General features: G+C 41.1%; 1 protein-coding gene across 9 annotated transcripts in view; it reads left to right on the top strand.

Moving 5' to 3' along the window:
- Positions 1 to 15672, top strand: part of MCTP2 (multiple C2 and transmembrane domain containing 2) — a 130117-nt gene that overhangs the window by 22215 nt on the left and 92230 nt on the right. For all 9 annotated transcript variants that reach the window (XR_011143740.1, XM_068958535.1, XM_068958536.1 and 6 more), the window contains 3 exons: positions 2375 to 2437; positions 3558 to 3666; positions 15481 to 15623. Coding sequence is in view for 8 of the 9 variants with exons in the window: in XM_068958535.1 (XP_068814636.1) it covers positions 2375 to 2437; positions 3558 to 3666; positions 15481 to 15623 (315 nt within the window). In the remaining variant the exon portion in view is untranslated. The remainder of the gene's footprint in view (positions 1 to 2374; positions 2438 to 3557; positions 3667 to 15480; positions 15624 to 15672) is intronic.

The raw sequence follows: 15672 nt of genomic DNA, 5'->3' as shown, positions 1-15672 counted from the left end.
TCAGAAAAGTATTGGAGTGTGCATAACGTTGGTCTCTTAGCGTAAGGATAGCAGATCAGTTGCTGTTAGTGTTCATGATTTTATGGAAACGCTCCCTGCGTAGGACTTGGCACCATACGTCTTTCTCCAATCTGAATTTTTCATTTAAGCATTAGATCCTTTTTATTGCGAACTTTACTCTGTCTTGTTCTACTTTCTTACCAGGTCCTTGATTTTAAGTAATTTGAGTGCAGTTAGTTTTACATAGAGTTCTCTTGAGTTACATGAATGGATTGCTTAAGCAGAAAGAAATTTGCATCCAAAAACACAGCCAGATTTTGTGAAAATGTGCATAATTTATTTTTTAGTCAGCTGTAACACTTGTTTTGCTTCTGAAAGGATCAGGTCCCACAGATGCAGATGCATTTGGGACTACGGCTCGGTGTACGTGGCCCCAGTTCCTTCTATTTAAGTTCAGAAACTTCAGTGTAGTTTGGCAGCACTAAGATTTCAGGACCATATTTTCAGCTAGACTTTTATCTCTATTCAGTGATCTCATTGCAGTTAGCTACCTAGAATAATAGCAATTTACATTATATAGAGAATAAATGAAAGAACAAACTTATTAAAAAAAGGTCTTTGTTCAAACTCTATTATGCAAGTAAAAAAATAACTTTGTAGGTAGGATTTTTTTACGATAAATGGTATTAAGGTAGCAGAGAGAGAATACTTTTTCAATTATGTTTGTGTTCTTCAATAGAGTTCTTTGATTCTGTTTTTATGCAATGTAAAACAAGCTGTAAAGAGAAACTATTATCAATGCCAATGATTGTGCCTGAAGGAGATTCTTCTGAAGCTGGAGACTACTAAAAATACTGTTTAATGCACACAAGTGAGATTTTATGCATACTAGTCAGCAAATTCAAAGTTAGGGTTCCCCTAGCAGCTGTAACTCAGCAGTGTTGTGCAAGGAATTTCTTCTGTTGCTCTGTGTGATGATTTTTTCTGCTTTTAATGTGTTTTTGCAAGGTGTTCCAGTTAAAGACTGCTATGGGAATCGTAATGTTAAGTTTTCTGTCATGCAAGTGAAATTTTACTTGCAATGCTGAAGCACTGTACTTCCTGATATGTAATATGTATGTATTTTAGGGGAGCAGGAAAAGAATGATTACACAAAAGCTTATGTGTATTTATTTCAGCCCATCAATATCTATAGGATTTAAAAACTCTGCTGTAGTTTTTTTGTTTGTTTGTTTGTATAGTGCTCAACGCAGTGCAGCTCTCATCTCAGGCCTTTGGATGTAACCACACTGCATGTCATAACATTTTCACATGGAGATCAAATTCCACCTTGTGTGCGTGTCTGAAGAGCGAGGTTATTATTCTTAGCATGTATCTGTGTATTTGGATGAGTTGTAATTACTCTGCGTTAGACCAAAAGAGTTTCCCATGCGTGTAGGGCCTCTTCGGCAAAATGAAGATCATAGAACTGTCCAGGCAAATCAAAATAACCTCAGAAGTGTCCTGACCGATGAATCTCTTCCGTGTGTCCAAACAGTCTAGACTCTGTGCCCCTGTAGCCTTGGGATTTTGGATGAGTCAGTATTTAGGAAGAAATTTTTGACTTCCTCTTCTGTGCTGAGAAGGACTAGATTACAATGGCTTAGATCCTCCAGTTACTGCAGAAAGTGGTAACCTGTGTGTCCAGCATCTTTTCCCCCTTTCCCTTTGACAAACTGTTTCTGTGTTTTTCTCTTGCCACTAAAGGCTCAGAGAATTCTAATTTGAATTGCACAATGGGATTTTACAAAGAATTGCTCTTGAAACTTGCCTTTTGGGTGATGAAGAAGAAAATACACTCAAGTGAGAGTGCTTCTTGCTCTCTAACCCCAGCGTAGTGCTCCTGTTCCTGGAATTTTTTTATTTCATCTTAGTGAGGGAACTTGGAGATTCATCAAATAAAATTCTGCCCAGGAATACAGGGTGTTGCAGCAGAGAATGATAATTCACCGACTCCAATAGCCCTCAGGCATCAGGAAAATTTGTATTAGGGACTTTCAGTGGTAAAAGCACGGGCCTCTACAGTAGAGGAAAAGCATTAATTCCAGTGCCTGGAAGCAGGCACTTATTTTGTAGAACAGACTCAAGAGAATAAGTGCAGTTACTGTAAAACAGGAAAAAGAAATTTCTGTCTAAATTCCAGGAGGGGAAGTTTCTATAAGCAGAAGTGTGTATATATATATATGTATTTTCTTTTTAAACCAATTTTTAGAATCTTTCTGTTCCTACCCTGAAGCATTTTCAGCAGTTACCATACCTATGAGTAAAAAATTTGCTTGACTGAGGAATCGCAGTATTACTGTTGTATAATGCTTTGTAATTTCTTTTTTGATAGTACCCGTGTGGAGGAACGGATCTAGACTCTTCCATGTCATCTCAAATTTTTGATGATCAGATGGTGAGTCCTTTTTTTTTTTTTTTTTTTTTAAAGGCATTTTAAAACTTGATCAGATTCTTTGTGGGAAGCACAGTTAATGTTACGTTCAGGGTCTTTGCTTGCATGTCTTTTGCTTACAAATATAAAAACCCAGCAGGTGAAACAACCTTCTGTAGATATTTCCAGTGTGGTATTTTGGGGGTGTTTTTGCAGTAGAGTCAGGCAGTTGCTCATGTTTTAAAAGGACTAATATGTTCTAGATTTTTTTCAAGGTATTCTATAATTTGTATATTGCACTGGTAACTGATGAAAGCACCAGCACAAATACTGAGTTAGTGGCCTAGGAATAAATGGGATTAAAATAAAGACTACAAGTACCTTAACATGGAAATAAGGTTTAAAGAACAGACCACTAAAATCCAGTTTTGGTTCACTGTAAAAAGGCATTTGTAGTTTTGAAACATGGTCCTCTCGTGCAAAGCTTATTTTCCTATTCTGGATTAACTTGTCTACCTTTCCCTTCTGATAGCTTCCTCCCTAAGTGCTGTCTAGAGGCCATTTTCACTGAACGTACCGACTGGATGGTGAAGAAGAGGTGTATAATCTTGGCAGCCTCTATGAGGAACAAGAATGCTATTGAGTTTACTACTGCAAAAACTCATAACTAGCATTGCCCACTGTTGCTTTTTTCTTTTGGAATTGTATAAAGAAATATTAAGCTCTCAATAGCTATGTGAAATGTGTATTTCCTCATGAGATCGTCATCAGATGAGTAAGAAAGCAGCAGCTGGAAAAGAAAAATCTGCAGCCACTTGATAGGATTTGAAAATCCTGTCTGTGCAGTTATGATTTTGAATATTACTAACCATGTGCAGGGATAAACCTTCTTCTTGTGTTACCCCTTGCTTTGTGAATATATCTGATGATGATAGTAGTTATTTGCATAATGAAACAAAGTCTCAGAAAAATATCTTTCCTTCTTCATCTACAGAGCGCTCTGTAAAAGATTTCCCTAAATAAAGACGAGACGGTGCCGCCTGTGAATTTAGCTGCTGCAAAACTTAAGAAAACACCTGCTTCTGTTTTAATGCGTCTGCTTCATGAGAAATGAACTGCTGACCGATTTCTTTGTTCTCCCCAGGCCCTTGAGGAAGGAAATGACTGTTTGAGTAACCTGCCCAGCCCCTTTGCTTACCTACTGACGATCCACCTGAAAGAAGGCCGGAACCTGGTTATCAGAGACCGCTGTGGTGAGCCACACCTTGCAGCTGATAACCTGCTTTCTTTTAAAATTCCCGAGCTTGCTTTCAGTGACTTCAGTCTGGCAGCAGCTTGTGGCACCGACGTCTGTCATACCTGCGGTGCACAGCAGTGACTTGTCCTGCATCTGTCCTGCAGCTTGCAGGTCAGGGCACTCGACGACGGGATTTAGCAGCCTTAGATACCCACAGATGCTTGTCTAAGAAATTCTAATTTAGCTGGGGGAAAAGCCGAAGAATGTTTTGAAATGGGTTCAACGGAGAAGCTGCTGAGAGTGCTTTTCGGGTTAGCTGCAAAGATTCTAATACAAGGGAAACTGTGGGAGAGGAGGTAGAAGCCAGCACTGCTGTCTCAACCCGAAAGGCAGGTGAGGGAGGACACGGTTTTAAAAAAAAAAACAAATGATGCATTAAATTAAGTTTAAAAAAAAAAAAAAAAATTGGGGAATTCCTGGGAAAGCTGGAATTCCAGTCCCTCCCACCAAGCCGATCCTACTAGAGACTGAGGAAGGGTTATGTTATGTGATGCCGTGTGGAGCTGTTTGGGGGGACAGGCCAAGCCTACCAAAATTGGCTTCGGAGAGGTGGGGGCTGTGTGAAAGTGCCTGCTGTTAGTCTGTCACAGGCAGGGAGTAAAAGTGCTTATAAATAGCCAGTTCCTAGTTCCCCTGCTAGGAGAGGAACAGGTATCTTGCTGGAGGCTCCGAAGAGGCTTGATACAGCTCTGGCAGAAGCAATTGCTTCAGGATCTTCCACCTGCACCTTTCTCCCAGCTCTTCCAGATATCCAGCGCTGGTCTGATTGGTATTTCTTTCTGCAGGTGGAAAAGCTTCTAGATACTTTTACATTGCATCTATATATGAGCAGTTTCTTTCTCTTGAGATGAAGCAATAAGGCTTATTCGTACAGGTTTAGTGAAAATAGGTTTGAATGGCCTGGAGGCCTGTAAAGATTTGCATGTAAATGTAGTGGTATGGCTTTAGAAACCTTCTCACACCGAGTGCTTGTTTGCTGTTGGGATTTCTCATATAATCTGTTAACTTTTCCATACTGGCTTTTTTCATGCCTTCACCAAGCAATAACTCTTGGCCCAGTGTATGTTACTTTTTCCTTGCAGCTTCCAGCTTTTGGAAGGAGTGAATGAATATTTAGATTAAGATCTTCACTCTTCAAACAGAAGTGTGTTACTTCCTGACAGTGTAGCAGTTCATCAGATTTACTAGCAAGCTGTACAAGCCAGGACGCATCCAGCCACTTCTGTGGAAAAGATGCTATAAATGAACAAACGCAACAGAGGAATATTTCTGAAGAAGAGAGGTTTGTTCAAAGCTGTGTTCTTTTGCATTAGAAGACAAGTGCTTGCCTTAAGCCTTGTACAACACAGCGCAGTATGATGTAAAACAGTATCAAGGTAATCAAGGGGAAATAAGGCTTTTTGACAATTTTGACAGGTCTCTCACTTTCTGTGGCAAATTACACACTCCTTTTTCTAAATGAGTAGTCAAGTGGTGCATCATCCAATTAATTTCCTGCCCCCCCCCCCCCCCCCCCCCCCCCGCACAGTAGAGCAAAAGTAGTGACTGTTCTTTAGTCACTGTCACGTTGCGGTGGTGGCCCCCGGGAAGAGCGTGCCCGCGATGCTCGGATTCACATCCGCATAGACGTCTGTTGTCATACTGGTTACTTTTACATGCTTATCTCTGTGCGACGCTTAGCTAGGTCTAACCTGCAGCCGCTGTGGCTCTTGTGACGTGCTTTTAAAAGTGGGAACTTGTCAGCTTCATTCTCTGCAATGTGAGAAAACCTCAGAGGAAACTTGTAGGCCAGGGAAGTGATGCGACTTGCCTCCTCCTCGTCCTCTGCCCTAGTGATGCCGGATGCTGCCATGCTGAAAATGCAGAAGCTGGTTGTGCCCGTGCTTTTGTGTCCGTGTGGTGGTGGGGCAGGGGACCGCGCTAGCATGAGTCCCCAGGGCTGGCAGGCTCCTGGCGCGCGCTAGTGAAGGTACCGCTTCTGCTTTTGCAGCCGCATAAGCACAGGAGCCTGCGCAGCATGTTAATAATAAATAAATGCCAAAAGGTATGAAAACGGTAGAGCTTGACTGAAGACTCTATACTAGCGTCTTAGGCTTACATCAGTTTTGTTCTAACCAGGTTTTTAATTTTCCTAAATTCTAATATTTAGTAATTATGGTACCAGCAGTTTCTTTGAAAAGTCTCAAAGAAATAATCAAACCTATAGATGGGTATACCTGTCAGGTTACGTTTTTTGGGGGAAGTTCTGCATCTTCTCAAAGATGAAGAAAATGGCATGTAAGTGTGGTGCCCTCTCCCTTCTCATGCATGCAGTTTTTTCCGTTTAATTTACGGACAACTCAAGTTGAGGAGACTGGCAGACTATGTAAGAGAAGACATGCAGATAAAAATCACAAGCTATGTTCTTGGTGCCCTCTCGTGGCCAATTTAATGTTGTCCTATAGCCTCTGACAAAGAGAAATCGGCTTGAGGGCTTCTAGAGGGCTCTGCAGGGGAAGACTCTAGCCACTTCATGCATTTTAACTATTTCACCTGTTACTTTTATGTTCTGCCATAAATGCAACAACTTCTGGACTGGATGGGGATGTGGCAGCTGTAGTTACATTGTGTATTTCAGAACTATAAAAGCTGTAAGAAACAAGACACGCTGGAAAAAATCCAGAATGAAGTTTCTAGTTCTGCTGTTTTGTCAGGACACCAAGGTTGCTTAATCTACCCTATTAACAGGCTGGTATCCCATCACTTCCTAACATTGGTTTTGAACCAAAACCAACTTAAAAATACATGTACTGTCTATAAACTCGCCTGGAATTTTTATACCAGTGAGCAGAATAACTGTAGTTTAAAAATGAAGTGCTAGCCCGTCCACCTCCGATCCCAGTATTACCATTACTGCCAGCAGAACCAAGTCCTTTTGTTCAGTGTGACCTTTTCCCTTGTCTGTCAGTTGTTGTCTTTTCAGCACAGTGATAGAGCCAACTAAGAAAATGTAGACTAAATGATTTGGGTGGGAAATGCCGGAAGATCCAAATGGGAATGCGTTGTGAGGATATACTAGTTTCAACAAAGCACACTCGGGTCTAGGTTGGATTCATCTGTTTGAGCTTAGAAAAAGGGAAAGAGGGAGAGCAAGGTATTTTGGATTGCAAAATTTGCATTGTTTTTGGGCCGTACTGTGTCTAGGAGATGCCTGGGAGACCTAGGCGAAGCCCCTGCCCAGGTTTGTTAATACAATGCACAGAGGAATCCTTCCTAGACTGGCGCTAGTTAGGACACTTGTCTGAAATATGGAAGAACCAAGTCCAGGTTTTGTAGGAAGGTTTATCTTTTACTGTCTTTATTTCTACCTGTTTTATTCAATATAAATATTAGTCTTTTTTAATCTAAGGGATGTGACAAAGGACAAACGTTCCTGCCACTGGATACAGCTATTGCTGGAGGCTCCTGCTTCTACTCATCAAATTTATAGGGCTCTCCCTAAATTTACTAATTATTCATTTAATGCTTATTAAGCAGGAATTAATTAGACTTGGCTGAGTAAAGGTGAGGTGCTGATACTCCCAGGCTGTAAAACTAGCATGTTACTTGACTTCTCCCAAACTTTCCAGGGTGTTTTCCTGAACTCTTTCATTTACTGCATACTGTTCTTTACTGAATGTGTTCCTTTTGGTTTGGTTTAAGTTCCTCCATCACCTTATTACATTTCTTTTTTTTCCCCTGTTAACCTTATTGCTCTTTCTTGCTTTTCTCTTTACCTTTGCTTCTTGCATCATTATTTGTCTGTCTGTTGTCTCCCTGTAGTCCTTGGCTTTCTCCAGCTTATCTCTTTACCTGCTCTGTCCTGGGGAGAGCGCAGGTGCAAGCACTGGAATCTGGCCCAGCTGTGTGTGCTCCCTGTTGCTTCCTGTAAAATGCCTAAGCAGTGTGGGAAGAAAATGGGGGAGAGGTCCTGAAAGATCCCTCTGAGTCGATATTCCAGTGTCCCCTCTTTGGGATGCAGGTTGGGATAACAGTTATCAAGCCATCAGCTTGAGTGGAGTCTGATTTATTGGCTTCTCACTGATGCTTTTTAGCATGTGGTCCAATCCAGATAGTCATACATTAGAAACTACCTACATGGACCATAATTTGTGCTTGGCAAGCGGCTTTCACATCACCTGCGTGTGAAGTGTCTGTGTTCGGTACCTAATGTTACATGGTGCGCCAAGTCCGCCACTGAATGGCGTGGGTCTGTTTCTGTGTGCCTATGTAGAACTAAACATATGTTTTTTTTGTATACTCGTGCAGTGTTATGGTTATTAGGTAACATAACATGTCTTGGAAATAGTGAGGAGTTTGAGAGCTGCGTACTATAATTTAATACTATAAAAAGTAAGAAAAGAGAAATGCATTTTATTAATGAAATACACCTATCTGCATAGCACTGGTGTGGTTCTGCAGAAGATGGAGATAATCACTGCGTACTTGGTTTCAAAAATTATTAAACGTTCTTAGTCACTAGTGCTCTAAGTGTTGTCACTTCATCATACCCTTGGGTGTTTTATGGCTTCATTTGGGCATTTCTTGGGAAGCTTGCTACTTCCAGCTCCAAATGCTTTCAGCTGGGACAGGCTGGAGCCCATTTGGCTTGCTGGTTTGCTGTCATAGGGCAGGGTGATGCCTGATGTTAATCTGAGCATGTCTAATGAAATCTGAAACGTCCTGCTCCCTGATAGCTCTGAGATGCTGTGCCTGCTGCTGGCCGTTATGAGTCATCTCTGCAGAGCAGTGTCACCGTGACGCCAAGCAGTAACATGGTGTCACAGTTGTAAGGAAGTGTTACCTTCCTTGAATTGAAAAATCCAACTATACTGCTCTAAGAAAAAAGAGAAACTCTGAGTTTCTGTAATGATGAGCAGCACCTTATGTTTCCATGTCCCGCGCTTTCAAAGCTTGAGGTTTTTTTCCCTTCTGATCGGTGTGGTCATGAGAAATAGGTTTCTCTGATGTGATGTCAGTTGGTGAGTGGCTGTGGTTTTTTTTGTTTGTTTCCTTGTGGGGTGGGGGGGTTGGTGATTTTCTAGCTGCATTGCTCCAACCTGACTTTTGCTTCCCCCCCCCCCCCCCCCATGGTCTATTATCTTCTAGATTTTTACACTACAGTGGTGTTTGTGGCTGATACCTGGCCTTTTCTGTTCTTTTCCTCAATTTTCTCTTGTCATGTCCTGTTGTTGCACTGTGCTTTTGATCTCATTTCTTGATACAGACGGCTAGATTTCTGAAATTTGGATGTGAGAAGCCATTGAGGGGAGCATGTGAAGGCAGCTGGCAGGTTGCGTGAACGCCTTCGCCCCGTGAGGTGCATCCCATCTTCCCTGCTTGGGGCACCACCTCTTCTGCACCCAAAGCTGAGCGCCAAGCATGGCTGGTTGGAGGGTCCCAGGGTGCCAGGAGCGAGGCCGTGCTGCTCTGCTCTGTGGGGAGCTGCAAACCAAACCGCAAGCAAGTGTGCAACGGGATCCACGTGAGAGCTAGGTCTCCTGAAGCTCCTTAAAACAGTTGAAGAAAGGGGATAGCATAACACGTAGTTTCTATTTTAAACACAGTCCGACATGAACCAGGCCACAATCCATTCACAGCTCTGGTCTCCGCTGCCTGGGTTCACCCGTGGTAGCAGGCTGGAGGTGAGGATGTGCTTGTGCTGTGTCGAGCATTTGTCAGCTTATGCAGAATAAGTCCATTGTTTGGAAAGCAAATGTTCATAGCAATTAGGCTGAATAGTTCACTGCAAACATGCTGCCTGAATCATTTAGACCTCCTCTGTTTTCAGGGTATCTGCAATTAGATCATTAGTTCTTCAAATTTATTAATTATTCAGATTTATTAGACAACTTTTCACACTTCTTTTTGAAAGGCGTAATCATGACTAATTTACAAATGCTAAGAACTGGAGTGGTGTTGGGTACTTATTTTGACATTTTCTGGATCCCGTATCGCTATGCATACAACAGCTCGTGCTGCAATTGTTTGCATCTGCCAAATTCAGTTTCTGTAAGTGCAGCGTGTGTGGCTGAAACTTTGCTTCCTATACACAGTCGTTCCTGCAAGCCTCCCTTCTGGACTGGCTGCATGCACCAAGATAGGAACCTCAAAAAATTGGGTTGAATTAAATCAAAAGCAATTAATGCAAAAAGGCCCAGCCAGCTTTGGTAAAATGAATGTTAGATTAAGTGTAAGGATGGCAGCACTGGAAGAGAATACATAAGGTCCAGAGATTAGTTCTCTTCTTTTGTAGGTAACTAATGTAGATAATTGGTTTCTTCAAGCAATCAAGCTCCATTAGTCATTGGAGCTGGCTCCAGTGGGCAGCTGTCTGCATTAACAGTTCACATTTACCTCTTTCTGGGACTCATATAAGTAGTTTTTGCAAGACTAAACACTGAGAATACAAGAAGGTGCAACTACTTACGCAGTGAGAGTGATGCTCACAAATGGGACACACGTTTCACCCTCGGAAACGTGGCGTCTGTGTCCTCCTTCCTTCCCCGGCAACCTGGAAGCAAGCAGACCTTATAAGCCCCCCCCCAAAAAAAAAGATAATAAGCTTATTGTCAGAAGAATTTGCCCATCAGAGATGCTATTCATCCTGATGGGAATCTGAAGTTGATGGGAATATTGCACCAAAGGTCCTTGGTACTGGATAGTAATGTAAAAGGGACTGGGTTTGTGCCCTCCCATGCTTTTGTATCTGAGCCCCTGCCAAGGATGCATTGCTCAGCTTGACTAGCCTTTGTTGTAGGTGGTGTCTTTTTTTTTTCTTTTTTTTTTTCTTTTCCATTGGTTGATTTGTTTATTTTAGTTTCTTACTGCAGTTTCTAAGGGTGCTACTTGCACAGTATTTTACATAAAATGTCCTGTGTCTGCTTTTGGTTTGTTAACGGTCAATTCACACTTTCTTTCTTAAAACATTGGCTCAACTGCAGGCTTGCATGTGTTCTTCACACTTCTGTGGTCGAATTTTTTGATTTATTTTCCCTGGGAGCCTATTGCTGACATTTGTTTCCCAAGCAATGTTTCACTTCCATCTGTTCACATAAAACTAGCTGTGCCCAAAACTTTCCAAAATTACCTGCATTTTCTGCTATTAGAATACTTTTTTCTGATTGCCTCCCTAATCTTTAATCTCTGCTATTTCTGTACAAGAACAGTGGTTTTCCACATTAAAAATAGTGTGAGCCATTTAAAATTTGTTTTTTTACTCCTTGTTGTAAATAGCTGTAGTAATTCTATCTCTATGAAGTTGTTAAAAAAAAAAAATTAATTCATTCTTTATGTGCATGTAAAATAAATCCTCTATTTCCTTTCTTCAAATTCAAATTTAGGATTTTGACCCGAACTTTAGATCGTGTAGGTTATATTTCACACTGTTCTTTCTTTGAGTTTTCAGGATTGTGAGGCAATTAGGTCGTGATTTTCTTGTTTTAATGCAACCAGATATGTTTCATATGCTATATTTCCAGTAAGTTTATGCCTATAAGATGGAGTGTGATTTGAAATCATATCGGGTCTGCTGTTAATATTTCGAAGTGTGAAGGAAACGTGTAGTATTATTAAATACAATTGGTGTGGTACAACACTGCAGCGGCTAGAGGGCAGCAGTACCCATTTAAAACCAGTATTAACAGTTTCTGAGGCTGCTAAACCCTGCCGTGTTGCTTTGTACCAGCCACTTTGGCTTGCTGCAGCGTGCTCGGATTCTGGCTGATGTTTGGTCTGCCTGCACTTGTCGCTTTTTAGTGTTAGTGGAAGAAAATAGCAGTAAAAGACTTATTATGGAAATGAATTCAAGGAAGAATCAGTGTTGAGATACATGTCCTTTCTCTCTCTGATGAGAAAACAGCTCCCCATGATGGAGTGATTTTTCAGAAGTTACCCCTTCTTTTTACTCTTACGGGCTTTGTTTTAGGCTGAGAAGCAGATAATCATGTTTTTATATATACAGTATTCCTGTGCAAGAACCTTCTTGTCTTTGCCTAATATTTAAATTGACCTTGAAACGTCCTTGCTTTTCGCACTAGAAAAATACTTTTTTTTTTTTTTCCCTTTTTTCCCCCTCAGGCTGCATGCTAAGCTACTTTCAAGATAAATTGATCTCTCTCCCCTATTGGTATGTGGCTACAGCTGATGTGACGTATAGGGAAATGAACAGGTTCCGAACTTGCGTTTTAGTAGAGCCTGGACGTACGTGTTTAGAAGCGGTTGTTGACTTGGTTGCCTTCGTTCTGACATGGCCGCAGAAAAGAGATTTTTTTATTTTTTCTTGATGGCCTGGGTTCTTTAGAAAATCCTTGGGTGCCTGTTTTGTTTAAAGGAAAATAAAATATAGACACACACACACACACACACACACACACACACACACACACATATATATATATGTATATATCCTTTTTAGACAGGTCCATATGGTCCATACTTAAAAATACTCATCGCTCTTTTGGAAAGTTCAGCTGCTTTAACCGCGCTGCAGACCATCCCCGAGAGACCCAGCACCGTGGCCCGGCTGGGATTTCTGCGCCAGCTGGCTGCCTCCATCGGAGCAAACCCCGCGGCGCCCTGCAGCCCTCCCACCTCAGGGGTTTAAGTCCATCGATCTGCCGACAGTCTCGTCGTTTGTACCGTCGAGCGGCCGAGCCCTCTCCCCGCCTGCCTAGTTGAGATGTTTCATCGTCGACAGGCGAGCTCGGCGAGAAGCCACCGCGCGCCGCGCTCATGCCCGTCCCCGCGCCTGCTCGCAGTTATTTTTCCCTAACAATTAACGCCGCCCTCACTCGACACCTTTTCCTTGCTTGGCTTTATAAACCGTCCTCCCTTTTTCTATTAATTCCAGGCATTAATATTTTCTTTCACGCAAGTGCCGCCGTTCACCCGTGAAACGGTTTGAACATTGTGTAGCTGTCAAGATACCTCGGGATTACCCAGTGTGCCTCGCCGCCGTAAGTGACACCGCCGAGGCCGGGCGCCGAGATGTTTATTTTGAGAGTAAGCTGACAAGCATGAAGGCCTGATCCCAGAGCAGCAATCTTATTTAATTAAAGGCCTCTTTTTATTATCGTTTTTTTCCCTCACTGTGTTTTTTTTTATTTTTATACACATGCACGCACACACGCGCGCACCCACACATACACGTCTATCTGTCCCTCTCTATCTCAGGACGACTACTAAAGCCTGCCTCCCGCGAGCAATGCTGTGCTGCTTTCCCCCTTCTTTTGTTTTACTTTATAACAACCTTGAAAGCTTTCAGTGCAATAATGCAGTTGGGATCCTTACTTCGATATGGTCCTGTTGCTTCCCACACTCAGAAGAAGGGCTTGGAGGTGTTTGGACTTTTATACTTGTAGATATTGAACTCGATAGTTGTTCGCTTTCTCTGTCCCCATCTTTCTCTCTCTGTAGGTTTTCCCCACGCTCAGTGGTTTTTCTGTGCAAGGAGGAGATGACTTATGGCTGTAGGCTGCCTGCCTTCATCACCCTCTTCGTGCTTCCATTTCATCAGTTACCTTCCTTGTCTAGTCTGGTCACTCTTTCATGCACTTAATAGTTGTGGACTTTATTATTAGTATTGCTATTATAATTTTTAATAATGCAGCCTGCTTCTGTTTATCATGTAGATAAAAGCAATTTTGCTTTTTTTTATTTCTCCTTTTCCCATTTAAAGGAAAAGGGATTCAGGATCTTTGGAGCTGGGACAAACTAAGATGGAAAAGCTAATTGCTGATATTCCTCAGTTTCTGCATCCTCTGAAGGCTTCTGCGCATATTGTGGGGCTAGATATATTGTCTGGGTGTTCCCACTCCTGTAAAGCATACTATACGTTTTATGTGAAGACTTGGTTTTCAGAAGTACCCAAATGAAAGGTCTAATCTTAACCCATTAAAAACAGTGCAGATCTGCCCTCTTACTTCATTGCCCTTTAGATCGGGCCCTTATTGTTGTTCTGTTAGAGGTAAAGGAAAAGAAATTTCTTTTTAATCTTTTGCATCTTTATTCACAAAAAGGGGTTAATTTTTGCAATTGCTACTTAGACAAAGAATTAGCTGCAGGTAGTATTTGAAAACAAATCAATGTTTTCTTTTTGTGAATTAAACACTATAAGGAGGAGACTGGCAGAATTGGCCATGGCTCCGTGTTTATCCTTTTGAATTTAAATAGAATAAAAACTTATTATAATCTTTACATGTAATTCCTTATGTCACAGGGGCACAGTTCTTCACAGTACCGTATAGTTTTCATACAGATGCTAAAACGGGGCTATTTTTTGTTGACCTATCTGTCTTTACAAACCAGTGATCAGAGCATCGGATATTTGAAAATGGAGTTTTCATGTTCTTGCTGTTTTATCAAATTAGTGAAAAGTCGGAGTCTTGATGTTATGCTGGGTTACCCTGAGCTGCCACTCATTCGTTTACCAGTAAGCAGCTCTGTAGGAACCAGAGAGGACAAATGCAGATTATTTCTGGCTGTGTGAAGGCCGGTAGAGGAGATGTCTTTTCCTGCCTGAAGCCTGCACTGCGGGCTTTCTGGGCAGCTAAATGAGTGGTCAAGAACTTGAAATGTAGTGCTTGCACTGATGGCTTTATTGGAAGTGTCTGTTCTGAATAAGTCCATTTGATTAGCTACTGTTATTTTAATGGGGAAGTTGAATTCCCAGTATAAGGTGTAATACAGTATCAAATATGACAAATGAGGAATGGCAGATGGGATCAGTTAATTGCATATCCTGCTGCAAGTCAACTTTATTCTTTACTTTATTTGTGGTCTCTGAGAGATATTTGCAAAGTCTGTATATGTATTACTGAGTCAACCATCTAGTTAAATCCTTCATGTTCCTTGCTCCCCTTTTTGTTTGATATCCTGTGTGTTGATTGGTGTTAGGGCAGATGCCATTGGTTTAATAACAGTAATAAAAAGTTGATTCCCTCTTCTGTTTTCCTTTGACAGCTGCAAGTCTTGCTGTTGCTGCCGAGTGGCACAATCCTCACGTTCTGTCTATGGACATCTGCCCCATAAAAATATGGGATGTTATTGCCGTGGCAAAATGTGCCACTTAGAAGATTAAAAAATGTGTTACCTGAATACTGTTTATTAGCCTTACAGAGTCTTTTGTGTGTGCGCTTTTTACCTTGAGCATGGCCAATAATGTCAGTATCTTCTCACTGAAACTTCACATTTGAGCTTAAATAAATTGGCAGATGACACTAGCGATGAAATTCTGACTATTATTACTCGTTCCTTGGAGGTCCCATCAAAAGTTACGATGTTTTTTTTGATTTTGGTCTTCTATGTATTCATAGTCACAGGATGACATTTTCACTCTTTCACTATCTGTTTTGTTAGTTAGCTTGTAAATATTAATTCATCCTTGGTTCCATTTGCTCTTTTCCCAAATTAAAATATTAACCAAGTAAGGAATAATTAACATTCTTTCAAAATAACATAGCAGCGATCAAGCAAACTATGAAAATTGTTGTTGCCTGCTATCAAGCAACTTTCTGGTTGTGTTCAGTAGATTTCCTATATGAACGAGAAATGCGTTATGTATTTTTAAATATATATATATATATATATATACACGCACAGACACAGTGTGTGTGTGGTGTGTATATAAATATAGTATATTTATAAACGTGTAGTAATTTCTTATAGCTATTATTAAATTATATTTTAAGATTGTTTTCATGGCGTTATGTCGGAAGGGGGCTAATCTATTTCTTCTTGTTAATTATCATAGGTACAAGTGACCCATATGTGAAGTTTAAACTGAATGGGAAAACTCTATACAAAAGTAAGGTAGTCTACAAGAACCTAAACCCAGTCTGGGATGAGACTGTTGTGCTGCCAATTCAGAACCTCAGTCAAAAACTCTGGGTCAAGGTAAATTTTGGTTTTAGATTTTGAAAGATGGGTAGATATTTTTAAGTAA

This window comes from Struthio camelus, chromosome 12 (genome assembly GCF_040807025.1).
Source record: "Struthio camelus isolate bStrCam1 chromosome 12, bStrCam1.hap1, whole genome shotgun sequence".
In the NCBI taxonomy this organism is placed as follows: Eukaryota; Metazoa; Chordata; class Aves; order Struthioniformes; family Struthionidae; genus Struthio; species Struthio camelus.
Note: the sequence above shows the minus strand (reverse complement) of the source record. Positions and strands in the feature narration are given on the sequence as shown.